A 27,259-nucleotide genomic window follows, 5' to 3' on the forward strand; every position below is an offset into this window, starting at 1 on the left:
AGATTTGTGCTATTTTATGCAGCATTTTTAAACCCTCATAACTTATTATGTACAAGAGATTGCTGCGTGGAAATTTCAAGGGTGAAAATATATTTTGGGTCTGACAGGAACTGCTGCCAAAACACCCACATAGTGTGTCACAGCCTTAAACCGAAATCTTTTTTTAGTTTAATTTTTCCTACTATTTTCATTTTAATTGTTGGTGTTAAAATCAGACTTTATAGAAAATGATTTTTACACAGAAGAAATCAGCTAGAACACAGGCGTCCTGCAGGTTTTAGATGTGTCCTTGATCAAACACAGCTGATTAAAATGGCTAAATGACCTCCCCAACATGTCCTGAAGTTCTCCAGAGGCCTGGTAATGAACTAATCATTTGATTCAAGTGTGTTGACCCAGGGTGAGATCTAAAACCTGCAGGACACCAGCCCTTGAGGCCTGGAGTTCGACACCCCTGAGCTAGAAGATGAGGCTAGCGTCAAAATTGCTATGATTTTTAAGCAGTCACGTGATCCATGTAGAGATGTGGGATTTAAAAGTTTTCAGTTTAAAGTTTTATCCAGTGAATTATCGGGAAATATGTAAAACACAGTCCAAAAAAAAATTCCCCCTACTGACTTTAAGTAGTTTAATTCCATGTAAATTCCCTATGTAATTTTGTTGCATAAGTACAATGTAAAACATTAAATTTAATGCAGTCTGTTCAAATGAAATGTACTTCATTGGTATAGATTCAGTTTATAACAAAGATTTTCCATATTGATTAATTATTTGAATAAATAAACCTTTTTTTTTTTTTAAATATCTCTGATGCACTTTACTCAGAATTATTGCTTCATGTTTATGAGATCAAAGAACAAACTGTTTCTCTTTTTCTACGTCACAGACTTTAGCTTGTTGCTTATATATATGTTATATCTCATGATACTGATGCTCAAAGTTGATTACAGAAAACAAAGGATAAAAGTGAGATTTCTGAGGGCCTGTAACTGTGAACACTGTCAAATTATGAAGAAAAAAAAGCTAGAAGATATGAAACTGCTCATGTGAAAAAAAAAAAGCTGGAAAAAAATCTGCACTGTTAGAAATCATAACCTTACCTAAACTTTTGTTCTGTTTATTGGTGCTTCTAAGTTGCCCGTGGGTGTGATTATGGATGTGAATGGCTGTCTGTCTCTGTGTTAAAGACTCGTGACCTGACCAGGGTGCACTCCAGCTGGGATAGGCTCCAGCATCCTACAGTCTTATATTGAATAAGTGGTTACGAAAACAGATAGATGGCTGGAATAACAAGCCATGCTACTTGCTCTGTAGGTAGATTATACTTTGATCTCAAAGTTAAAATTACCCAATAATCCTAATTAGGAAGAGTTTGGAATTTTGACCACTTTGCATTTAATCTCAAAGGGATGTGAATCTCCAGAATCTACCCAGGACCTCTGGAGATATTTCAGTCTGGAGTTGCAATGATAATGTTTTAAGAAAGATCCCAAAGGTTAAGGTTTCAAATATGACACCATACTTTTCAGAATTGCCTTGTAACCTGCCCACAGCTAATATCAGTGTCTTTTGTGGCATTACCTCACATACTGTAAATACACAGTATGAAAATTATGGAATTTCTGTTCACTGCAATTCTAATAGTAGCTCCTGATGCAGTGTCACCCTACAGATGTGTTGTTTTTAAAATATTTGTTTACAGGACTTCAGTTCCTCTAACGTGTACATTCAACACTTTCAGTAAATTCTTCTTTTCCTCACTATAAAACCAGCCCTCATTCCATCTGTGATCTGGACAGCATGTGGCTGTTTAAAGATGTGTTATGTAAGAGGGCCACTATTTCCCCGAAATAATGACATTTTAACAACAGCCTCCTTCCCCTTTGGAACATAATTCAAAATGCCTCGAATGAGGAAAATTAAGAAAATCCCTGAAAGATTTTCCCTGATTTAGTTGAATAGTTTGCAACTTTCCCAAGTACAGACACTGATTTAGTTTCATCTTGAATAACAGAATATCTTTGGCTCGTCTCACTGGGCCGTGCAGTCTCGTGCTAGAGAGAATGAAAGGACAAGGAATTCCTTAGAAACACATTTAATGCGGCATCAGACTGAACATGTGCGCTGCTGTCTTTGGCTTCTTCTTGGACTTTGCTGTACAGCACTTTGCATTCTGGTACGTCTTAAACCGGATACAGTAGGGCCCAGATTTACGAGCTTAGATATGGTAAGCAGATGCCACCATCCTGTCCAAACGCTGTTTGCAGTCAAGCATGGGTAATCGATGATTCAAGGCCATGATGGAGTGGCTCATGGAGACCGGCATGCTGATAACTCCTTTCCCCGGCCTCTCTTTGACCTGAAGCCAATAATATGTTCTCCACCAGCTCTTGACCATCTGCCTCTCATTCAAAGTGCGCATATAATTACAAGCAAATACACACGTCCACACAGACACACTGTGGAGGACTGAAAGTGCCATAACGAAAATTGAAATATGGATTCAATTTAGTCAAATAAACAATCAGTCAATAAATAAACATCTCATCAAATGTGCCAAACATGTTAGAAATTAATTTCTGAATTAATGTATTTATAAGCTGGGCAATAAATTCATTCTGCCTTGCCTAGATAACCAAGTACCTAAGTTATCGTGAGTTGACAGGACACAGCCTTTTGATGTCTGATTTATAGTTCTGCACTAATCAGTGTAGAAAGAGGCTGAAGCTCAATATTGGGGTATGAAGAGCAGCTTTATTGCTTGACCAACCTGTGGCCTTCATCAGAGTCATCCTGATCCTGACCTGATGATTAAATAACACCTGAAGGCAGATGTATTCAGACTGATTATGTAATTATTATCTATAGTATGAACACAGTTAAATATTTTGGATACATTTCCAAAAAATTATTTAAAAGTCCATACTGCTCTCCACAAACTTTAATATATATTCATTTTTATCTATTTCAAATACTCTGCGGCATCCCTGATGTTGATGTTACCAGGAAGTGGTGCCATGTTTTCCTATTAACACAAACATTTAGAAGGTTGTGTTCTTTTAGAGTGCTGTAGCTATTTTATATTTATGTTTTATTTTTTTAAGATAATCAGTAAATATCAACCTGGTGGCCCAGAGCCACAATAACTAATCTCCAATAAATCATTCAGCACCTCATTTTTAAGGTGCCCCTGCTGACCACCAAGTACTGAAGCATGTATTAAGGTAGCTGCCAGGTCTTGATCTAAAAACAGGCCCACCTGCATTATTGAGGCTTACATACTGACCTGGAGACCAGCTCTGGCCTTGCCCCAGATTTATCGGGACACACGAGCTTTGGCAGGGGATGAAAGCAATGGCGAGAGAGAAGTGTTGGATTGATGTTGTTACTGGACAGCCCTTTTCATGGGTAAGCTCACACTGTTCACATAGTCACACTGTCAGCATCCCTCTTAAAGACAACTCCTTTAATGCAGTGACTTGATAGTACTTTCTCCACTTTCTGTAATTGTCCCGATATTTTTTGTTTTTCAATGAAATAGCCCGTTTTAATTTTCTCAACGATAAGGCCAGTAAGCATTGGTCGTTACTGCCCTCTAGTGCTCACTACAGCGTGACGTTACGAGTGGACCCGGCTTGAAAGGCTTGGCCATAATGAAAAGGGGAAATGCCGGCTAACCCCTGAGCTTTTACTATAATTTAAATAAATGGAAGGCTCCACTGTGGCCTCCATTTATGAGCCAGCACTTTACTCTTTAACCTCTCGGCTCAGGGTTCTTGAAAGCAAACCAGTTTTCTCCTTAAAGACTATTTCTGATGACAGCAGATGTCACCCGGCGCTACCAGGCACAGATGCCGTCCTGCTTGAGGTTAAGGCAGGATGGCACCGTCCTTTCCGCATGACCGCTTCCACCAGTCAGGAGGCCAGGCCTCACACGTCTGTGCCTGCTCAAGAGCAAACCCCATACGCTCTTTACACCACCGAGCGTGGTTTGAGTGCCATACAGGATCATATTCTATAAAAGCAAGGTGTCATAAAACGACCGTGCCACGTCTGAAAGCGGTAGAAATTTACGACAGCTGCTTTCGGCTGCTACTGCGGGGATCTGCAGGAGCGCATTCACCTCTTCTGTTGCAGCGATGCGCAGCCGTGCCGCATGAGTCACAGCGGCAGAAACGGCACGGATGTAAACAGGGGGCGGGCTCAGGTAGGCCTAACCTGTACTCGCCCAGCCAATAGGGAGCCGCGTTTCTCTGCCTCGGCTTCAATCTCGAGATTTCTATTGGTCCTCCGAAGCGTCGATAGCTTCTGACAGCTTCGCAATTACACCGCGGAAAAAAAGAGGAGCGAGAGAGCGAGGGGAAAATGATTAATCTGTCAAAGGCAAATTTGGGATGAGAGCTCTGACATCCAGCCGAGCGTAACGCCAGCCCCCGCAGGCGAGCACCATTAATGCACAGGAGTTTCACGCTAAGCCGATGCACCGCCATAGCAGGTGGTGCTCGTATAATCATCCGAGGGTCTTGTGTCACTCGTCTCTGCTGCCTGATCTGCGCCTCGTTTCAGCACTGGACAGCGACCGGGCACTGAAAACACCGAGGGAATCCTGAGGCGGGGTAAATGTCACAGCCGCACAATAGTTTACCACAATCTTGGCATCAATCCCGTGCTGCATATTTTTTTTATAATTTTTTTCTACTGGTAGCTGTTTTCTATTGCGATATCACCGTATGCGTGTGTGTCCTCTCGCCGCGAAGGATGCTTTGTTGTGCCGTTTGTTAAAGCGTGATTCGTGTTTGATTTGTCAAGCCTCCCGGAGCACGGGACTGCGCACGGTGGCGATATGGAGCTCACCGAATGCCCTTGAAAGTGTAGCCTTCATGTGTGTGTGTGTGTCGCTGTGATTGTGTGTTTTTGTGTCAAAGGGAAATAGAAATAGAGAGAAATAGTGGGGGGAAGAGAAAAGGAGAGAGGGGAGGGGGGCTGTGGTGGTTGGAAGCAACTGCGCAATTGTCTCAATTGTCTGTCCCTATCTGTTCACATCTCCTCTCTGCGCCTCTCTCTCTCTCTCTCTCGCTCTTTTTCCCGCTGTATGTTTCCTTCTTGGCCTCTCTCTTGTCCGCTCTCTCTCTCTCTGTCTCTCCGCTGCTTCCACAGTCGGTCCGACCCTCGCTTGGCTCGGGGCAATGCGCGCCTAGATGACTTCACTACATCAACAAGCACCGCGGTAGTCCTGGACTAATATAGCAGAGCCACATCTTTTCCCCCTCATCTCTCCTCCTCCTCCTGCTCTCTCTCTCAATTCCTTCCGTCTAAAGGCACCATGGGAAACCGTGGCATGGAGGAGCTGATCCCGCTGGTCAACAAGCTGCAGGATGCCTTCAGCTCCATCGGCCAGGCCTGCAACCTAGACCTGCCGCAGATCGCAGTGGTCGGAGGCCAGAGTGCAGGAAAGAGCTCTGTGCTGGAGAACTTTGTAGGCAGGTAAAATTGACAAACAGAAATAGGATAATCCCTTCTCACTTTAACCTTGAGGATGACATAAGAGATTGGCCCCATAGAGTTCAGACCATCTTTCCCCTGCTTTAAGTCACAGTTGAAGCACCTTAAGGCGAGCAGATTCAGTCACTTTCTGTGCTGCTGTTTTATTTTCTCTTTTTTTTGGTACCACATATCCATATCTTGTGACCGCCAACAGGGGATGGAGGCTTTATTTGGGTTACAGCAGCACCTTTGGGGATTTTGGCCCAATCAGCACCAGCTGCAGGAGGCCACCTCACAACCCTAAAAATAATAACCGCTGCTTTTCCGTGAACCATGTACTGATGGCGTTATGTTCGGATGTTGTGTAAAATGCAGATTGCTGCATGTAACCTTTATAAAAGCACCATCCTACTGTTCATGCAGAGGTGTCAGCTCCCACTTCTCCAAACACATGAATATTCATAATTTTTTCGCCCTTGATTTATATATCTGGGTTGTTGTTGTTTTTTTCCAACTCCATAAGCAGCAAGCAGTGAATCTGAAAATGAGAAATACATCCAGGCTCCACAATGACATTTTTTCCTGCTGTCCAGTAGCTACTAGTGTGTTATCTGCTACAAAAATCTCACTATTCTCAGACAATAATGTGTTGCCATGGTTTCTTTATAACCATGCATTTTAAAGAGATTGGGGACCTTTTAATTGACAGCTAATTATAGCGTCCCTCAGTTGTCTATTAATAGAGAGACGTACTAATCGTATATTCTCTAAATTTGATGAGAACTTTGCTTTTTAAATCGATTAGGGATCCCGTCACGTGTCCGTTTTAAGGGGAGAAGTCCACTGCTCTGTCTGCAAAACAAGCTGTTGGCCGTGATGATTTCTGTGTCTCTGGAAAGAATACCAGCGGGGTTATTGGAGCTATGCTCAGATTCCAGACACTCGAAAGCATACATTACAGCATATAGTGTCGACATTTACTTTTAGATGAGAATATTTTACATGCAGGGAGGGTCTATTAAAAGATGCCATTTCATTACTACTGTTTTTGAAGCTTGAACCACACTACATACTTGTAAGTCAGTCGTTATCTGCTGCACCCATTCTGGCCACTCTTTTAAAGCCTGCCTGTCAGTGTTTATGGAGGTGCACAACTAAAATGCCATTAGCTTGAATGTCTTTGTAACCACATATTGCATGTTCTTACAAGCACGCAGTTCCAGATGGATGCATTGATTTAGTTCTGTTTCAGCCCTCATTTAGAGTCGTGATGCTGAGTAACGGTCCATCTGTCCAGCACTGGCTCTGCACAGCGCTGAATGGACAAGTAGTGGGCTTTTAAAAAAAGGAAAAACAACTCACCCACTTTAGGGACTTCTGAGGGTCAATATGTGTTAATAAGGTTCTTGAAACAGACCTTAAAGCATGAGAGGCAGGCTGATAGGTGTGTGGCATGCCTGCATGTGCAAGTCACTATTTTAAACTGGGAGAGCTCGCCGTCAGCGATGCAGCTCTCTATTCTGACCTGTTGTTTATCGGGTCAGGTTGTTCTTTACTGTTAGAGTTATTGTGTTGCAGTAGCAGCAGCTGAAAGCCAGAGGACATGTTTTAAAATGGCCCCTTTTCCCCCACTTGTTTTGAAATGGCCAACAGCAGACTACACGAATGACACTGAAAGCTTTATGCTAGCTGTCATGCCATCGTAACTGGTGTAATTATAAGAAATTTGCCTTCCAAGGCTTCAAAAGTAGAAGCTGTAAATAACATTATCATTATGCTATCTATAGCCTTTCTTGGAAAGAGGTTTACATTTGCTGCGGTTTGATGTAATGAGTTTTGATTGGCTGTCTGTCCTCAGGGACTTTCTGCCCCGTGGATCTGGCATTGTCACCCGCAGGCCCCTGGTTCTGCAGCTTATCAACTCTTCTGCAGGTGGGTGCACACAGCCACACACCCACACTTGCTAGCATGCAAACACACATGCTCTTACACACAAACACACATACAAAACACACAAATGCAGCCTCCTCCTCTCTCCTTTTAAAATGGTACTGCTTTTTTTTCCCCTCTCTCTCTGGCTTTTATTCCCTCCCGCTCTGGCATTATTTTCCACTCAGACACATGCAGCACAGCCATTACTAATCTCTGTTATATGCTTTCCATTTTCATCCTCTCAGAATGGGCTGAATTCCTCCACTGCAAAGGGAAAAAGTTCACAGACTTCGACGAGGTTCGCCAGGAGATCGAGGGAGAGACGGACCGTGTCACGGGGGCCAACAAAGGCATATCTCCCGTCCCCATCAACCTGCGGGTTTACTCCCCTAATGGTGCGAAAGGAATAACTCACCTTTTTCCTCTTTTTACTGCCAAGTGCCAGTATGCAGTAACACTTTTGAATCAAACTAGAACGTGACAAGCTGTGAGTCATCATACTCTCGCTCCTCGTTTGAACAGTTGGCAGATAGACTCTTTAAAAACTGGGTCATTAGAAACAAAGAAGATAGTTTTGCTTGTGAAATGATTGTGCTGGATATGAATGAGTTTTGATGATGTGAAAGGCAGGCAGGCAACCAGATCATTTAAAGGCTCTGTATTGATATGGTTGCATAGCATATTCCGTTGTGTTGCCCTCAGATTGTTTGTGCTATTAAGAAGAGGCATTTTTTATAGCCATATAAGTCTCAGAATTAAAGGGATATGAAATAATAGACTAGCCAATTTAGCTTCCCACCTTCTGTGACCTTCTGTCAAACTGATAATGTGGATTGTCTTTCATTTTAAAAGCTAATAGCATCATCTACCTGCCTTGAAATGCTGAGAGATGGCTGGCTTACCGACTAAGACTTTTATTTCATAGCACTTTATTTACCTGTTTAGTCGTCAGTGGAAGTTGTTCTCCCACTGTATCTGCTTCACAGAACTTTATTGCTGCAAAAATGACTACTCGTATTATTATAAAGCTTTAACCACAGATGATACACTTTAAAAAAAGCTAATTTTAAGCTGGAAATGTGAAACAGGTGATAACTTATGAGGTAAAACTAGCTTGCACTTAGTAAAAGCGTGCATAGCTGTGTATTTACTCATTTACCCTTTAGCTGTTTGCTCTAATTTGCTGATTTAAATTATGGTATCTCAGAGCCGCCTACATATTTATGCACTGTTGAACAGTTGAACAGACTGAGAAATCTAGCCAAATGCTCTAGTTATCAACCACCATAGTTAAATGAATGTTGGACTAGCTGCACATCACAGAAATGTCAAACCAGTATGGCCAGTTCTTACATTGCATTCCTCTGATTGTGCAGTATTGAACCTGACTCTCATCGACCTTCCGGGGATCACAAAGGTGCCAGTCGGAGACCAGCCCGCGGACATCGAGCAACAGATCAGGGATATGATCATGCAGTTCATCACCAGAGAGAGCTGCTTGATCCTGGCCGTCACCCCGGCCAACACTGACCTGGCCAACTCTGATGCCCTGAAACTGGCGAAGGATGTGGACCCCCAGGGTAAGGCAAGGATGCTGGGGTAAGCACCAGATATTGGGAATAAAAGAGGCTGTAGCAAGGATGTAGAATGAGAAACTGAAGGAAATGAAGTCAGTACACAGTGGCTTTGTGGTTACTGGGCCAGCCTCAGCAAAACTTTCAATCTCTGTCAGCTGCAGGGTGGGTGCTCAGTGTCTGACCTTGTGCTTTGACTGCTCTGAATGTGGAAGCAGAATTTCCCTGTAGGGAATGATCAAGTGTCACATTTTTATTAGAAACGAGGGTCTGAGAGAAGAGGAGAATGGAGATGAGGAATGCACAAATCAAATGATAAACAAGGAAAGGGAAAGAAAACGAATGTCTTAACTTGTGTGGAAATAAAGATAGGCAGATAAGTTGGGGGTAAGAAAAAGCTGCATGAGATGAATAGAAATGATAAGAAAAGAGAAAAGAATCCACCTAACTGAACAGTTTGACCTTCAGACAGGAGACGAAAATACACAAGTGGACAAGAGGGTGAAATAGCTAAAAAGAGGACTTGAACAAAATAACCTTGTGTGAAAGACGAATTATATCAGACAAGAAAAGTGAGGTGAAGGAATACAGGAGGTAAGCAGAAACAGAGAAAGGATGCTTTAGAATAGAGAAAAGAAGAACAAAGCGTGGAAAAAGGGAAGCAATAAAGTACAGCGAGAGCTGGATGCAAAGCTGGATTAAGGCCCAGACCTTCATGAGCCCCAAATGGGAACATTTAGTATAATGGACAACAAACAATAAATGTGTAGTTAATTATAAAAGGAAGATGTGTAATATAAGCTTTTTTGCTCAGTGTGAGGATTGTATAATTTTACACTGTAACAAAAAACAAAATACTCACCAGAGTGGATTTTAAATCAAACAATCTGTGTGTAACTGAAGTGCAAGCTGTGAGCATTAATCTGGTGAGTTTGAAAAAAAAAATGGCATTCACTGTTTAGTAATTACACCCATTTTTATACAAAGTTTCCCATTTTCAGAGGTTCAAAGGTTTCTTGGTTGACCGACAGCAGTTTCATGGCCATATGAAGTCTGTTCTGTTGTTGTTAGGTAAAAAATTTTGTATTTTATAGCTTTTCACTGACATTTTAAATACTGGGCCCAAAGAAATGTGAGTGCAAGTGAGGAAGGCCATCATTTTGCCTGAAAAACCTGAGAGATATCATAAACCGTTAATATTATCAAGGTTTACAATCTAGAAACACCTTAATTAATGGAAATACATGGTGCAAACCACAAGTTACACTCAAGAAGACCAGATTAGCCAGAAAACAGATCTGGAAAAAAGTTCTTTGGGCAGATGAGAGCAAGATTGCTTTGCACCAGAAAGATGAGAGGAGACAAACAGGAGAAGGAGAGCTCATGATCTGAAGGATACCACGTTATCTATCAGACATGGTGATGGTAGCGTTATGACATGGACATGTATGGCTGTGGAACTGGGTCACTAGTGTTTATCGATCATGTGACTGCTGATAGAAGCAGCAGGATGACGTGTGAGGAGTGCTGTCGCTGCAAAACTGATCAGACAGTGGTTCACAGTGCAAATGGACAATGAGCCAAGCATACTGCAAAAGCAATTCAAAGACTTCTCAAGGAAAAGGAATATTCTTCAATGGCAAAATCGGATCCCATCCCAATAGAGCATGCGTTTCCGCTACTGAAGACAAAACTGAAGGCAGAGGGACCCACAAAATAAAGCCTAGATGGTCATCTTAAGGGGGTAAACATAGCATATGTTGACGTTTATGGGTTCTAGACTTCAGGCAGTCACTAAATGCGAAGGAGTTTCTTTCAAGTATAGAAAACGGTTCTTATATTTAAAATAATACAAGTATTTTATCAGAAATGGCTGGAATTCCTAAACGGTTAAAGCAAAATTTTTGTTAAACCCCTTGAATTAAAGTTGAAAGTCTGCACTTCAGTCGCATCCATACTGTTTGATTTAAAAGCAGGCAAAACTGCAAAAAATTTAATTCTAATCTAATTCTGTGCTTAAAAAGAGTAACCCAAAACCTTTAAAAGAAACTAGTGTTTCCTAATGACTATCACTTCCTTTCCCATTGTACGTCTTTTTGATGCCCTTTCCAGGTCTGAGGACTATTGGAGTGATCACCAAATTGGATTTGATGGATGAGGGCACAGATGCCCGTGATGTCCTGGAGAACAAATTGCTTCCACTTCGAAGAGGTGTGTGTTTGTTTTATTGCGATGTAGCCAGCTTCCATTTGGCTCTTGCCATTTCTCTTCTCCTACAGTTCCTCCGCTCTGAAAACTTCAATCTGTGTTCTTGTTCTCAGAATCAAATGTCTGTCCAGGTTTTACCTGCTTTCACATCCATTCTCTCATTATTTTACTCGTGTAGTTGCTACTAAGATTCTCGTTTTTTTTTTTATATTCATCTTTGTTCGCTCCCAGGGTACATCGGAGTGGTGAATCGCAGTCAGAAGGATATTGATGGAAGGAAGGACATTAAGGCAGCTTTAGAAGCCGAGAGGAAGTTTTTTTTGTCCCACCCAGCATACAGGCACATGGCTGAGAAAATGGGCACTCCACGCCTGCAGAAAATGCTCAACCAGGTGATCACAGGTTCCCCACCAATGCTTCTCCACCATACACTTTACATAATTAATAAGAGGGCGGCCTACTTTTTTTTTTATTGATGGCTTCCATTATACAGCATATCAGTGTGGGTGATATAAGACTGTAAGTAGATGGAAAACACACTCACACTTTCTAGCTCAGCTCCTAATAATTTATCATTTACTGGAGGAAACATTTCACATTTTCATTCTGCAGTGTAACTGAATGAGTGTTTGGCTAAATCCTCCTTGATTACAGTAAAATAAACAGTCCTGACTGTAATTATTCTGTATTGCAAAAAATGGCAAATATGTAAGAATTATCAATGAAACCATGATTTTAATGCGTTTCATATGGTGGCTTTGTGTCTCTAAAGCAACTTACCAACCACATCCGGGACACCCTGCCAGCTTTCCGCAGCAAGCTGCAGTCCCAGCTGTTGGCTCTGGATAAAGAGGCAGAGGAATACCGGGGATACCGACCCGATGACCCGTCTCGCAAAACCAAGCAGCTGCTGCAGTCAGTACCCCATTTTTCCCACGGACAAAGCATTCAGATTCGATTTTGCTGGCAGAAAATGTGTTTGCTGCAGAAATCCTACCATATATTGAATATGATGAATCATCGTTGATTTATTTTGAGGTTTTCCATTTTTCATGTTACAGGATGGTGCAGCAGTTCTCCGTGGACTTTGAGAAGAGAATTGAGGGTTCAGGGGACCAGGTGGACACAGTGGAGTTGTCTGGTGGAGCAAAAATCAACCGCATCTTTCATGAGCGTTTCCCCTTTGAGTTGGTCAAGGTGATATACTGAAGTTAAAACGAAATGCAATCACTGGGGTCACATTTAACACAGTCTCACAGCCAGGATTTTAAAATGACACAGATACTTTAAAATGACAAAGCTTTAAAACAACATTATATGGCAGTTGTTTGATTAAATAGGATGGTGTATCTTTCTTTTTTTTTTAGCCCCAATCCTCCCTGTGCATTTTCAGATGAGGGCATGTCATAAGTTGTAGCTTTGGCCTATTTGTACATATTAGTACCTAATGACATAAAACTCCACCTTCTGTTGTTTCGTGAATCTGGAACAGCAGAAACAGTGACACCCCTCGTTTTTTTTCTTTCTCATTTTAACCAAATGTAAGTTTTGAAGGATGTATATGACTAAAGTACATCATTTCTTCCTTTGTTTTCCCCCTCTGCTTCCTCCCTATTCTTCATGCACACTGTAATTCCATCCTTTATTCTCTATTGTGATTTTCTTTTGAATGATCCTCAAATAGCCTCACCATTAGCGATGTTTCTTCACACTCCGAGTGCAGAATGTTCTTTCTCTTTAATCTTTCAGCATGAAGAGCTCTTGCAGTCTTCCCGCTGTCCCATCCATTACATTTGTTCAGTTCTTTCATTTCTTCCTCTCGGTTCTCCGCAGATGGAGTGTGATGAGAAGGAGATGCGTCGCGAGATCAGTTATGCCATCAAGAACATCCACGGTATCAGGTAGGGTTTTGTCTATCAGGCGAGAATATGATATTGCCTAAACTAGTCTTTGTTCCAACAATCCCTTGTACAGGCCCACATCAACTTGCCAAAAGTAGTTCATGCCAGTTTTTCAAGCTCAAGCATCCAGTTCCTCAAACATTTTGAGCCTGTGCTCTGCTACTGCTCACCACTTTCTGGCTGTGGCCACAGATATTCATTCTGGTATGGTGAGAAATTACCAGCATTGAGCTTGGTTTGTGAAAAGGCCTGAAAGTATAAAGTTTGTATGAGTATTTATGAACTGGGGTGGAGCAGGCCTTTTCTTTTATTATGTTCAGTTCTGACTATGTGTGTTTCTATATTGATTCACAGTGGTTAGCCACTGGAACCAAAAAAAATGCCACCCAAGCAAGAGAAAATCTGACATTTAAGACACCACCACATTTTGAGCCTGAATTCCTTCCAAAAACAAAAACAGGTCTGCAGTGACTCACGTCAGTAGAAGATGGTGATCTATTTATTTTCAGAACCACATGTGAAGGCTGTGGTTACATCTAACTGAATCAAAACACAAATCAAAAGCAGGAATATATGTGGAACCAAAACATGTGTTACTAATGTTCATCATCTCTTTTCTTGCACTCTTCGTGGGATTCAGGACTGGACTTTTCACCCCAGACATGGCATTTGAAGCCATCGTGAAGAAGCAGGTCATAAAGCTGAAGGAGCCTTGTGTCAAGTGTGTGGACATGGTCATCCAGGAGCTGATTAACACCGTACGCCAGTGTTCTAACAAGGTAGCGCTTCTGCTCATTGGCTTTGTTGTACTGGAACAATATTACCAGACTGATGTTTCGGGTTTTCATCTAAAGTTTTTCATTATTTATGATATTATTTCACATTCATTATGTAGAAGGAGTCATAAGCTGTTTACTATGTTTTCAGCTGGAATGCTTCCCCATGCTGCGTGAGGAAACTGAGAGAATTGTCACGTCTCACATACGAGACAGAGAGAGTCGGGCCAAGGATCAGGTTTGTTTTGTTACTGTTTAGTAACAACTCAAAGGCAACAAACAAAACAAATATAAAAAAATAGCAAAGATTATCTCACAATTTTTCCAAAACTTGTCACTTGTGTACAAATGGCACACTTTGGCTTTATGTTCTGGATAGCGCCAAGCTAGCTGTTTCTCTGTTTAAATTCTTCATGCTAACATAGGCTAACCCGGCTACTGCTCAAGCTAGCGAGCATCAACGAGTCTTTTGAGGCACTTTAGTGCAAATATTTGACAATAATATGACAGATTATTAAGTGTTGCTTCACATGCTCTGGTTTTTAGTGAGTAAATTTTTAGCTGTCACTATATTAGTACACTATAATACTATGAGATTACTTAGCACTAATTAGCAAGTAGCTGTGTCTCTGTTGTGTCAATACAACCTACACCTTAGCACTCCATCTTTCCCCCCGAACATGGTCTTTTCCTGAGAAGAAAGAAACCAACATGGACAAATATTAAAATTTGACACTGCTAAACAAACAGAATAAAAGATGGGTGTAAGCTACCATTATCTCACTGCTTCTTTCTGAAGTTTTTGAGAGCTTCTACTGTCAACATCTTCAAAATAATTTAATGTAATATACAAAATAGATAAATAAAATAAATCAAATCTTTGCAAAACAATAGATATGACAATTTGACCTGTGAAACTGCATATTCATAGGCTAATAACACATGATTGACACATTGTTAAGTCAATGACAGTGCAGTTTCATACAGATAATCTAATACTTTGAAACACAATGATAAAGATTCAATTTTGTTTTATTCAACATGAACCAAAATGAGTGACTGAGATCACAAACTGAACAGGTCAGTGTTTATATCAAAAAGCTGTATCCCTATAGATTTCTATAGGATTGGAAGTTACTTGCAACCAGTGCAGGTTTAAGGCACTTCAGCATTGACTTCATTTTTCCAACCCAGAAGTCACATTTGTGTGTCATACTGTCTATGATTCATAACAGGGTTTCACAAACCAGTTGACACACTGGATATATGTCCATTTTTTTAAAGTACAGAAAAAAGTGAGGTCTTAATGCTGCTTGTCCAACTAAAGAAAGTCAATGCGAATATTTTACCCAAATTCACACACTGATTTTCATTTCCAGGTTCTGCTGTTGATTGACATCCAGCTCTCTTACATCAACACTAACCACGAAGACTTCATTGGATTTGCTAAGTAAAGAGCCAATCCCCCAACTTAGCTCTACTATGATGCATTCTTTAATACTGCTCATGTCAGGCTAGTAAAAACAAATGCTTAGAAACTCCTCTTTTACCCCATCATGTTTGTCACCTTCTATTTTCTCTGTGTTTGCCTCTCATCTCCGCATCGCCCTTCCATCTCTGTTTTGTTGCTTCTGGGCGGCAGCGCGCAGCAGAGGAGCAGTCAGACTAATAAGAGCCAGAGTTCAGCAGGCAATCAGGTGAGCATTTGTCACGTCTCGTGTGTCAAACAGTGGAGGTCGAGGGAGTACCGCACACCCACACAGCGGCAAGATGGCTACTGCAAAGAAAATACAAAGAGCTGAAATGAAAGAGATCTTGTGCAAAGCACTCTCTTTCATTTGAGTAAATCTTATGCATTGCACAAACATTATGTTATATGCATTTTACCTTTGCATTGTTTTTTTAGATTATGTTATTACTTATTTCTCCCTTTCGTCATGCATGTTGTATTATGTTTTAATTGGGCACCAACTTTGAACAGTGTGTTTTATTTTGATCTCTTTATTTCTTTATTTTTATTTGCTTCCAGTAGCCTTAGTGAAAGAATCTCTTGGGTTCTGTTACTTTTTGCCACCATCATCACTGGTGTTGTTGTTGTTGAGACATTTCCCTTTGTTTGAACCCCTCCTGTGTCATCAAGGTGCCACTTTGCATTTCATCCCCATCCCTTAGTGAGAATCTCAGCTGCCCTCTTAGCTGGGTGTCTGTTGGTGAGTATCGCTCATTGTGGGTTATGGTTTGCAATGTAATTTGTGCCTGCAGTAACAACTCAGCCCATTGTGTGGTGCTCTCCAGCACTGCTACATAAAAGAAAACATTTTCTCCTCATTTTCCACTCTGACAGGTAAAGAATGCTAATTGGCTGTGTACACTTCTGTTGGCCAGAGGATCAACAGAGGGTCAACTTTAAAACAAGTTGCATTAGAAAATTTGCCTTTTTTTTTAGTGCCACATGGTGTCTAAAACCCCCACATCCCTTCCTGTTGTAGGCCTCCTCTCCTCCTGCATCAGGCCTGATCGTAAGAGTTTTCTTTAATAAATGTGTGCTTTCTAACACCGCCTACACCCACCAAGGCCCACAGACTACAGGGGGTTACCAGCTAAACATGTAATAGTGAAAATGTGCTTTTGGCATGGCTGTTAAAGTAAATCTCTAAGATAAGATAAGAAGCGTAAAAAAAAGATTTCTTTTTGGTGTCCTGGGATGCTTTCAGCTACAAAGCAGCTCTCTCATTTGGGCCTAAGACACAAAGGCTTTGTAATGATTCGGGTAACCTCCTTTGTGAGTCTTAGGCGGTGTAAGACTGACAGTAATCTAACCTAATAATCACTTGGCACTGTGCCCTCTGGCCTGTTTATGTAGGGCTTGTAGGGTTAATACACCACAGGAGACACACACACACACTCTGTGTGCTTGAAGCACTAAACACGGCGGTCACTTAACCAGCTAACACGGGCCTCTGCTTGTGGCATTGTGAGCACAGTGAATGAGATCGCACTGACACACAGTCACACACTCGGCTCTGCCGTGAGTCACAAAGACACACCTAACCTGACCTTCACACGCATTTCATCGCAAGTCATGCTTTGGGTGATTTGCACTAATTTGCGGTGTCCGTCTTGAAAGGCGGAGGAGTCGTTGATCATTAGGACCGTGTCGTTCTCTTTCTTTTACGTGTAGTTTATGTTTTTATTTACTTTTTTGGGGGCAGGGTTTGTCCGTAGATGTCTTCCTGACTTTCTGACCTCACCTCCTTCCACCTCACAGGTCATCCGCAAAGGCTGGCTGACTATTAACAATATCAGCATCATGAAGGGAGGAGCCAAGGAGTACTGGTTTGTCCTGACTGCTGAGAGTCTCTCCTGGTTCAAGGATGACGAGGTAGGTTTAAAGCGGCTATGATCAGTATTTTTATACAATGTTATTTCTGTGGCTCAAATGTGCTGTGTGAGGCGTTGGCTGTTGTGATGAGGAGGCCAGGATTTAAGTGTTTGGATTCAGTATCCACGCTTGTCTCCTTATAGTTAATTAGACTTTTTGACTTTGAATTTTTTGTTTCTTCCTGAAAATACTGATATTATGTCACACGTTTACTATACTGGGATAAAAATAACTAAAACTTAAAGACGCTATGCTGAAAGGAAGGAGCATTCAACTTTCTACATGGATACATGACTCAAATCACTGGTCAAAAAGAATTTTATGTATTTATTTATTTCAGTTATCCTTGAAAATATCAAGTACAGACCAACCAGCAGCAGCATACTGGTCTTGTAGCTGAGCACACCATCTGCACCACAAGCCTGCATGAACAGGATGAAGCATTCGGTCCATCCTCCTGGCTTAATCTTGGTGGGCTGATGTCTATCTGCCTGTCTGTGCCTGCTGTACAGGTTGGAGGATATTCTGCACAGCAAGTGTAGATAGGCAGACACACTGCAACTCCCTCAGCCAGTCGGTGTGGTCTCTGCTTGTTTATTGGGCCTCGTTTAGTCTCTTGCTGTGGTACGGCTCCAAAAAGGGGAATGCACAGAGACAATAGCCTTCTCTGCAGACTTCATTACAACATATGTGCTTCCAATTGGGCGTTCTTTCGACTTATCCCCAGACCAGTCGACTGCTTTTTGTGCATTTTTCAGGCATTGCTGAGCGGCAGATCATCACGGTGATGGAGCAGTTTACTGTATGAGTCACCATTGCGAGGAGTTTTGGCCACATTTCTGTCATTCACTCAGTCTTTCCGTTCATCTTGTGTTTTGTCTCGAATCCCCCCTCAACCCCCCTCATATCTCTCTTTCTTCTCTCCCCACCTCTTTCCTTTGGGAGTTTAGGCATTTGCTTCTTCTTCTTCTTTTGCAAATTTGGAACAGGACCAAATCCCAACCAAATGTTCAATCGCAGACACCCAAAATATATAAGAAGGAACACTCAGCCCTGAGACCAGCACATGGGGCCGCGCAGCGCCGAGTCCAAAGATTGTCATTTGAGACGTCAGTGTGGTGGTGCAGGAAATTATAGACTCCGCTGGCTTCGCCTTGTATATTTCTGTTTTACACTCTGTGAACTTTCTATAGTCCCAATGCACGTGCACATCCGTGGATGCACATAGACACATCTGCACACTCACCCACTCTCTCCCTCTCTCTCTCTCCCTCTTAATGTGGCTGCCAGTTACTTTGGAACTGCTCGCATTCTTGGCAGGAAAATTATAAGTTTGTAATCCAAACATGAGCCTCCAGTGTTTGCGGTGAAGAGAAACCCCTCGACTCAATATCAGTGCCCTGCTCAACCCCCCCCCCCCCTTCCCGCAATTCGACCGACCTTCAACATCCTTACCAATCACTTCATGACAGTCATTTCCTTTAATCCTTCATATGTGTAATGCTTAAATGTGTCACAGTGTGCAAAAGAGCTCCAGCACAAGATCTCAACTTAATAGACGGAACAATCGCTCTTAGCTGACGCCATATTTATGAGTATAGCTCTCTTTTGTTTTATTTGCGTTATCGCACTTTTCCTATCAGTCTTTAGCATTTAGCGTTCGACACCTTAGAAGTCTACTATAGCTCCTTTGTCCTGTGCCTCACAGTTTTCCAGTCCCATTCTGACCACCCACTGAAATAACTTCCCTGGAGGTGTCTGACTGTATTTTCAAACTCCACTTGATTGATTGGCCCTTCGTTCCTTTGGCTTGTGTTTGATGCTTTGCAGCCACATTCGCTCCTCCTCCTCCTCCTCCCCAATCCCCCCACCCCCACTTCCACAGGACCACATCTTCATCAGAGGCACCAGGCTAGCAGCCTGCACATTTACTCATTCATGCCATAAATTATGCGAGCTTGTGGGTTAAAGCTTCTGATTGGACTGATTCTTTTTTTTTCTTCTTCTTCTTTTTTTTACACCCTGGTTTTTCAAAGCTGCACTTAGTGTTGGTGATGTTTGGTGATATATGTTTATTCCCCAAAAGAACCGAAAGGAAAGTGGTGAGCGTTAGAGGGCGCTTTGGACAAAATACAGATGGATACGGAACAAATACAGACTGCAAAAAGATTCAAAATAGTGAAGAGTGAGGAAGAGGCAAAAGATGCAATAAAAACAAACCCACCCCACACACACACACACATGTCAAAGACCTGATATAGAAACAGAGAGAGAGAAAGGGACACAGAAAGACAGACTGACAGAAGAGGGTCCATGCCCAGTCTAACCAATGTGCAGACTACTGTACACCAGTATGACAATGAACAGGTAGTCTGAACACTGGGTGGACGGAGCCGGAATTAGAGCCAGGCCTTGTGCGCTGGTTTTCCTGCTTCCCCAGATGCTTGCGGCTCCGTCGTCCGTGCCCTCCCTTCGCCTCCTCTCCATTTTGGCAGCAAAGGATCCAGCGTGTCGAAAACTTTTCAAAAAAGCGCGATTCTGTCTCATCCGCATTCGTCTCTTTCCCCCCTTTTGGTTTTTGGGTCGCATCTCTCGCTTATTTGTTTTGGTGGGCGTTTAAGCTCGGGGTCCCCTCGCGGTCCGTTTTGGTCACGCCGGCCATGAGGAGTATCCAGCCTTGACGTGGCATATTCGCTCAGACGACCGGGACAGACTGGCTACACGTTCAGGGAGGGGATATTACAAAAAAGAGGGAAAGAGAGAGACGGAGGGTGGGGGGGAGGCAGAGGTGGGGGGAGTGAGTGAGTGAGTGAGAAAGGGAGAGGAAGAGGGAGGGGACCTGTGTGACCATATATGGGTTGTAGTGACCCCTTGGGGAATAGAACACAGAAGGGTCTGCAGAGTTTTCCTGCGTCTTCTTCTCCCGTCCTTATCTCCTTTAATTCTTACCTGCAAGCATCTAGCACCACGTTCCAGACCATCGCGCCAGATGTGGACTTTGTTCTGCAAATCTTTTGTAAATCCACTTCAGCACTTCTTCTTCTCGGTCTTTCCTCCTCCCTCCTTCAGCCGCCATCTCTTTAACTTCTCCCTCCTTCCCTGCTTCCCTGTGTGCTGCTAAGCACTACCAGATGTTGAGTTTTAACGCCAGGCTGTCATTTAATCTCTCTTGCTCCCTCTCTCTCTCCCTCATTCAAAAAAAAGAAAAAAGAAGAAGAAAAATCAGGCAGGAAGTGGGCCCCTCTGGAATGGGAAGGAAAAATATTGAAAAAATATTGAGGGGGAGGGATAGAAGGAAAAAAAAGACAGTTAAGAAAGATGAAGGCTGGGATGAAAAAAATAAAAGATCTGTCACAGCTCCTGCCAGAACCTGTGTGTCCTCCACATCAACACCACTGCTTGAGTGGTGTGTTATCTGGACCTCCTGTGCGATTATATCAGCGTTTTCTCCTTCTTAACCACGACCAGAGTTTCCCCGCCCGACAGCTACCAGCTCTCCACCAGCAAAACGCACCGTGAAGAACGACTGTGTCTTGACCCACACTGTAATGACTTCCACATGTGCTCTCCTTCTCCCTTTTTCTTTCTGTTTCTCCCTTCCCACCTACTCACCCCACTGCCCCCCCACCCTCTTACCTCCCACTCTCATTTCTCCCCCATTCCTCCTCCCTCCTGTCCCTCCTCTTACTCTTTCAGCTCTTTTTCCTCTCTTACAAAAAACAAAAAAATGGATGTCACCTTTTCTCTTACCTATGTCACATAATGCTGTTCTTTGCATGACAGATGAAAATGTTTCGGTTAAAAAAAAGTGATTGCGGTACGTACCTTCTGCTTTCCTGGTCCGCAGGAGAAAGAGAAGAAGTACATGCTGCCCCTGGACAACCTGAAGGTGCGCGACGTGGAGAAGAGTTTTATGTCCAGCAAGCACATATTCTGCATCTTTAACACGGAGTCAAGGTCAGCTGAGAGACCTTCAAATATCTGCTTTTTTATTAACCTTTGTAATAGTCAGATTTATAGATGCCTAGAGGAACCAAGACTTATTAGAGCACACGCATGGAGAAGACGGAGGCCTGTGTGTTGAAGCAGAGGCTGAAATGTTTGGGATTATGTTTCTTATAGTGGAGTGTGAATACAGGTTAAGACAAGCTACAAAGATTTAGGTTCGATCCTTCTCAGTTTTTGAAGTTTGACAGTTACATTTGATGTACATTTGGTGCTACGACACACTATCTTTTAGACAGCGCATGTTATAGAAAATTGCCGCAACAAACTGAGGTCCTTGAAGGTCTTGATGTTGCAGTAGTGAGCTGATGTATGTGCAGAGTGCCAAAACACCATCTAGCAAATAAGCATATACATATGTTGATTTGTACATATTTAAAAAGAGGCTTGGATGTGTCATTTGATTCTGTTCATCAACTGAGCACCACTAACTCTAATCAGAGGCATTCTCAAAGGAATAGATATGAAGAATGTAAAAAATAAAGAAAATGCAACACTGGCAGGCCTAATGCTGCAGAAAGAATTGTTACTTTGATCGTCACAAGCATGGAGAATAAAATAAATAAGTAAAATAAAGAGATTAACATATTTAAGTTACTGCTCAGTGTGTGCTCTCTGCCGCTGTTTATTTTTAACACGATAGCCTCACATTAGAGGTTTGAAACTTTAAACTGCACATTCTTAAATATTAAAGGTCACTCTGTGAGTTCGACTCAGACTCTGTTTCATAGCCTAAAAGGAGAAATGGAAATGACTTTAGTTTGTGGCCAGTTAAAGGTGAAGGGAAATTACTTTTATTGATCGAATAATTTTGGCGAGAGATCGCCTTCACATGTACCTGATCAGTTTTCTAAGTTTTGTTCTTGTTAACTTAAAAAAATTAGACATTTTTTGCATCGTCATCTGAATTTGATTATGTGCAAATACAGTGACAATGCATAGGGGTGTCAAACAGAAGGCATGAGGGCCAGAATCGGTCCGCCAAATATTCTCATCTGGCCCACTGGACTGCTTTGGCAGATGGGTAGAAGGCATGAATTTTAGACTTTTAACTATAATTTTTATTGGTTTTACAGCTTTTCCAACTGATAAAGACGTCATTCATGACCATTCATATTGCATCAAAGTAAATAAGTAATAGACAAAGCATTAAATGCATTAAATTAAAGTTCCTCTCCCTTTTACTGTCTGCTATAGAAATATATGATTTTTACAGTGGGTTCAACTTGGCCTTCTGTTTGATACTGTATCAGAAGCAGATTTCAAATTGAGAAATCCAGATTATTTGCTTAATTAAATACACTCTTCTACTTTTTTACATGGGATAGTACAGATTATGAGCTTTGTTCTCGCTTTGTCTCACACATGCTCTCCTGTCCTCAGGAATGTGTATAAGGACAATCGCACCCTGGAGTTGGCCTGCGACTCTCAGGATGATGTGGACAGCTGGAAATCGTCTCTCCTACGTGCTGGGGTCTATCCTGAGAAGACAATTACGGTTGGAAAAAATTCCATTAATTTAGCTCCTTTCATTTAATTTTTATGTAGAGCCAGTTGCTGAGAGCATGAGGCTTAAGGCAGGTCAGGTTTAAGGTTAGAGTTAATCAAAACATATTTAAAGAAAACTTGAAGTGAACAAAAAGTGATGCAGTTGCAGCAACGAAAAAATCCAGTAACCCAAATGAGGCAAATACAGAAAGCCAGCAGGAAAAGACACAAGACGGGGAGACAAGACTATGATCAAATATCACATGGATTATTTGCACAGACAAGGCACAGGTGAACTAAATCAAAAAAAAAATAATGAGGGCAGGGTGAAGAACAAAGATGTGAAAGGTCACAGAAATCCACATAAGCAACTAACCTTTACAATAAAATGGGAAGATTACAACTACATACAGGGCAACATGGGAAAAGGAAAACACTCGTGTACACATAACATACGGTGACTTGTGATCCCACATACTATGCTTTAAAGTAAAAAACAAATCCAATATAAAATATACAGAACAAAGCAAAATTATAGAAAATCTGAAGTTAACATGCAAATGTACACTTGCCAGCATGGATCTAAATGTTGTCTTTCTACACTGCAGGTTGAGAGTGAGACGACCACCAGCACAGACAACTTCTCCATGGACCCTCAGCTTGAGCGTAAAGTGGAAACCATCCGTAACCTGGTGGACTCTTATATGGCTATAGTCAACAAGTGCATCAGGGACCTCATGCCCAAGACCATCATGCATCTCATGATCAACAATGTAAAAATAAATACTTAAATGTCTTCATTAAATAGGAAACAAAGACTAATTTTCTTTGGTTGTTACTGTATTAAAACAGCAGAAGGACTGTGCTTTTTCTTCATTTTCACAATTATGATTTTCCATCTTCCACTACCTCTTTCTGCCACTAGGTGAAAGACTTCATCAACGCAGAGCTGTTGGCCCAGCTGTACTCTGCCGGTGACCAGAATGCCCTAATGGATGAGTCCCAGGAGCAGGCCCAGAGGAGAGACGAGGTACTGAGAACCCACCAGGCCTTGAAGGAGGCGCTGGCTATCATCGGTGATATCTCCACTTCTACCATTACTGTCCCAGTGCCTCCACCTGTTGACACCTCCTGGGTGGGAGGATCTACTGGTGGTCGCAGGTAAAGTAAAATTACAGTACACATGGAGACTGTGACCATTTGAAATAAAGGCATTTGGTGGTATGACGATATTCTGTTACCGCATATCTCGCCTTGTCCAGGTCTCCTCCTCCCAGCCCCACTGCTCCAAGGAGGATGTCTTCAGGCCAACGTCCAGCTCCCAGAGGGGCCCCGCCACCACCAAACCGCCCAGGACCCCTGGGGCCCTTCAATAACAGTGCTGATAGCCCTCAGGCTCCCAGCCGCCCAAATCGGGCCCCTCCTAGCATCCCAAGGTGAGTACAGTCCTCGCTTCCAGTTCTCTTTTCTTTGTATTAAGTACTCTATTCATTTACTGACTGAATAAAATATGGAATCGCCTAGAAATGATCAAATTTGAGAAAAGTAAATCTAGAAACAGGTCTTTATGTGCTCTTTATGAGTTTTATATTTTTCAGCAGCAATCTGCTCTCCCGGGGCTTCTGTAGTAGTCAACTAACAATAGTTGAGCAGTGACCTGAAGTAAATGCCGTTTAATATTAATACAGATTCTTCTGTAAGTCACATGGTATACCTAAAAGTTCAAAAATACACAGATTTTGAAATAAAATGCAATATGAAACTAATTCTCAGGAGAAGGAGGTTTGAGCAAATGTGCATTAGCTTTATGGCAAACACCATGTGGAACGTCCCTCACACTGATCTCACTGGCATTTCTGTATTTTACTGTGAATATGTTAAATGCACTGGTTTCATATCTACTTGTGCGCTCAAAGCAGTTTATACAATATGGCTCATTCATTCATTGACACCCACTCCAACAAGCCCTTTTTTCAATGCTAAAGGGCTTTCTAGCTAACATTCACACACTTGACACAAAGCTACCACCATCCCCATTTACACTAGCTCAGCACAAGGCAGGAAACAGCTAGTACGTAAAGGTTACACAGTTAGCCAGTATAATGTAACACATTATATCTGCTCATATCTGTACAAAAAACCCCAAACTTATGCCAGATATTCTGACTGAGCCAACCAGGCTAGCTTATGCTAGGCTAAGCTAACTTACTGCTAGTAGTAGCTTAATATTTAGCTTACAGAAATGAGCACAGTATAATACAGACTTGTATTTCCCAAAATGACAAACTGCTTCAATAAAAAATCTCTACATTCCTCAGATTTTATATTTATTTGGCTTTAGTGTGGAAGACAAAGTTTTTACTTTTTCTTGTTAATTTCCTATTTACATATCTTATTCACGATGTAAAGAAATATCTTTTAAATTTGTGTGAACACTAAAGGTTACTCTCTTATCTCGTCTTCCCTTCTCTTCTTTTTTCTTCTCATCTTTTCTAAAATCACCTTATATTCCTGCTCTACGGCACCTCACACCACATAATTACCTATACTTTCCCTAAGTCGGCGGCCCCCTCCATCTCCTACAAGACAAGTCCCTCCATAATCATATAAAGGGATTCCCCATATCCTTATCTCCTTCCCTTATCCATTTCATCCCCCCACTCTTAGCCATGGCTCTGCTGTCCTGGTCTCTTCTTAGTGCTGACACTGAAGTCTTTGACCCCCTTTGACCCTCGATTTCCTGCCAGGTGACGATGTCCATATATTTATGTACAATATGGTACTTGTCTTGTGGTGTATGTGTACGTGTGCTTGTTGCTCGCCTGTGGTCCAGGTTTGCTTAGCAGGTCCACTACCCAGTATCGGTCCCTGGAACCTCTCCCCCGTCCACAAACCCTTTGCCAAGTCAACCACCGCCCCCACTTTGCTGCTTCTACATGAAAATACGCTCAGCAGTCGTACTGCCCTACTCATTCCAAAATGCAGCATGGCACATAAGCTGCTTTTATTGCATGGGAGTGTATGTGTGTAGAGTGCGTGCGTGTATGCGTGTTTTGTGCGTATGTATATGGGGGAGGGACTAATTTGCCTATATGTAGGCTGAGTTTGATTTAGTATTGTATTAATTTATTGTATAATGCCCCCTCCCCTCCTAAGTGTTAAATATCAGCTTGATGTTCTCTTAGGAACAGAAGTTGTAACTTAGTATATGTGTGAATATGCATTTTCGTGTGCGGATAACTATGTGTATGTGCGTGTGTATGGGCGTGCGGGAACACGTGAGCATGTGCCGTCTGTCTGCACGTTTGTTGGCGTTTCAGTTTCTATTTGTTTTCATGGTCAAAGCTGTTAATGATGAATCAAAAAACCCTCCGGGGTCAATTTTAATGTTGGACTTTTGTGAGTTGTTCCTGTGTTGTAGTAGCAGCCATACACACATAGCAAGGCTGAGGAGCACCTTCAGTATTCTCTCTATATAGAAAACAGCCTCAATACTGCATTTAACCTCGTCATAGGTGTCCACCTGTGCTGTAACAATGGTCAAATTGTGACCCTTGCAGCCTTAAGCTTCGATGCAGACGCTGACAGTAAGATGAAAAGAGAAAGAATACCTATTTTAACGTGGCAGAACACACGTTCATCCATTAACAAAGAAAGGACATGTTCTTACATGTTTCCATTTAGCCTTTTTCTCAGGTTCGAAACATGCGACTCCATGCATATCATGACTAGCATTCCTATTTTCAAACTCTTCTAGTCTCTTCCGTTTTACTCGCAATCACTTAAGCTGGCTGGTCAGCGTTTGTATCAGCGCTCAAGGTTGTATTGTCAACGTATAAGTGCTTCTCTGTCAGTTTGTTATTGTGTATGTGGGCCTAAACTGTGTTCTAATGTATATAAAGTAGGTAATGATAAGGAGATACTGTACCTGTGGACTATAAAGACCTCATCAAGGATCCTAGCGCTTTAATCGTTCTCTCTCGTGTCTCTACTCACTAAATGCTCTCTTCTCTCTAATTTAGACTGCCTTACCGGCATGAACTACAATTCTGTATTGCCAAAGCTAAATGTAGAAGGGGATAGGTAAAGGTAATTAAAAAAAAGATAAATCTGCTGATGACCAACAGCAAAACGGTTCCATTTGTAGTGAAATTGCATTGTTTAGCAGAGGGCGTACTGTTAAATTGGGGAAATGCATCAGTTGTTATTTTCTGTGTCTCTGTATCTCTCCTCAATAAACTTCTCCCTCATAATCTCACACTTTGCCAGACTCTTTATTGTTTCATTCACAGGATTTTGGACTTGTATTTCTATGCAGGTTTAAAAATTTAATGTGATTATTGCTACAATTAGTATCTTATTATTACTTTAACTTCAAAAATATTTGATTCAAACTTTTTGGTTAGAAGATGACACTTTTAGTGAAAGAAGGACTTAAGAGAAGAGGTTCACCTGAAGAAACAGGATGAGCACACAACCGTAAAATGAACAGAAATGAAACTCCTGTTG

General features: G+C 41.9%; 1 protein-coding gene across 2 annotated transcripts; it reads left to right on the forward strand.

Moving 5' to 3' along the window:
• Positions 1–4,278: 4,278 nt before the first annotated feature.
• Positions 4,279–27,008, forward strand: dnm3b (dynamin 3b). 2 transcript variants are annotated; one of them, XM_013913119.1, is made up of 21 exons: positions 4,279–4,616; positions 5,158–5,484; positions 7,343–7,416; positions 7,662–7,811; positions 8,793–8,996; positions 11,103–11,201; positions 11,430–11,590; positions 11,971–12,113; positions 12,260–12,395; positions 13,032–13,099; positions 13,740–13,878; positions 14,027–14,113; positions 15,255–15,325; positions 15,518–15,572; positions 17,144–17,257; positions 21,105–21,214; positions 22,646–22,760; positions 23,359–23,523; positions 23,676–23,911; positions 24,013–24,186; positions 25,310–27,008. In XM_013913119.1, the coding sequence occupies exons 2-21, from the start codon at positions 5,324–5,326 to the stop codon at positions 25,350–25,352; spliced, it is 2,505 nt and encodes an 834-aa protein (XP_013768573.1). In that variant the 5' UTR covers positions 4,279–4,616; positions 5,158–5,323; the 3' UTR covers positions 25,353–27,008. The 2 variants fall into 2 exon arrangements, with proteins under 2 accessions (XP_013768573.1, XP_005741993.1); XM_005741936.1 differs by having other exon boundaries at positions 5,319–5,484.
• The last annotated feature ends 251 nt before the right edge of the window (positions 27,009–27,259 follow it).

The sequence above is a fragment of the Pundamilia nyererei genome, unplaced genomic scaffold (assembly GCF_000239375.1).
Source record: "Pundamilia nyererei isolate P.nyererei 1_Seehausen unplaced genomic scaffold, PunNye1.0 scaffold00115, whole genome shotgun sequence".
Taxonomy (NCBI): Eukaryota; Metazoa; Chordata; class Actinopteri; order Cichliformes; family Cichlidae; genus Pundamilia; species Pundamilia nyererei.

Bases quoted from the DNA above. Each gene is read 5' to 3' on its own strand.
- dnm3b (XM_013913119.1), top strand. From the start codon at position 5,324: ATGGGAAACCGTGGCATGGAGGAGCTGATCCCGCTGGTCAACAAGCTG. The intron at 5,485-7,342 runs GTAAAATTGACA...GTCTGTCCTCAG, and splicing joins CTGGAGAACTTTGTAGGCAG to GGACTTTCTGCCCCGTGGAT. The intron at 24,187-25,309 runs GTGAGTACAGTC...ACTTTCCCTAAG, and splicing joins GCCCCTCCTAGCATCCCAAG to TCGGCGGCCCCCTCCATCTC.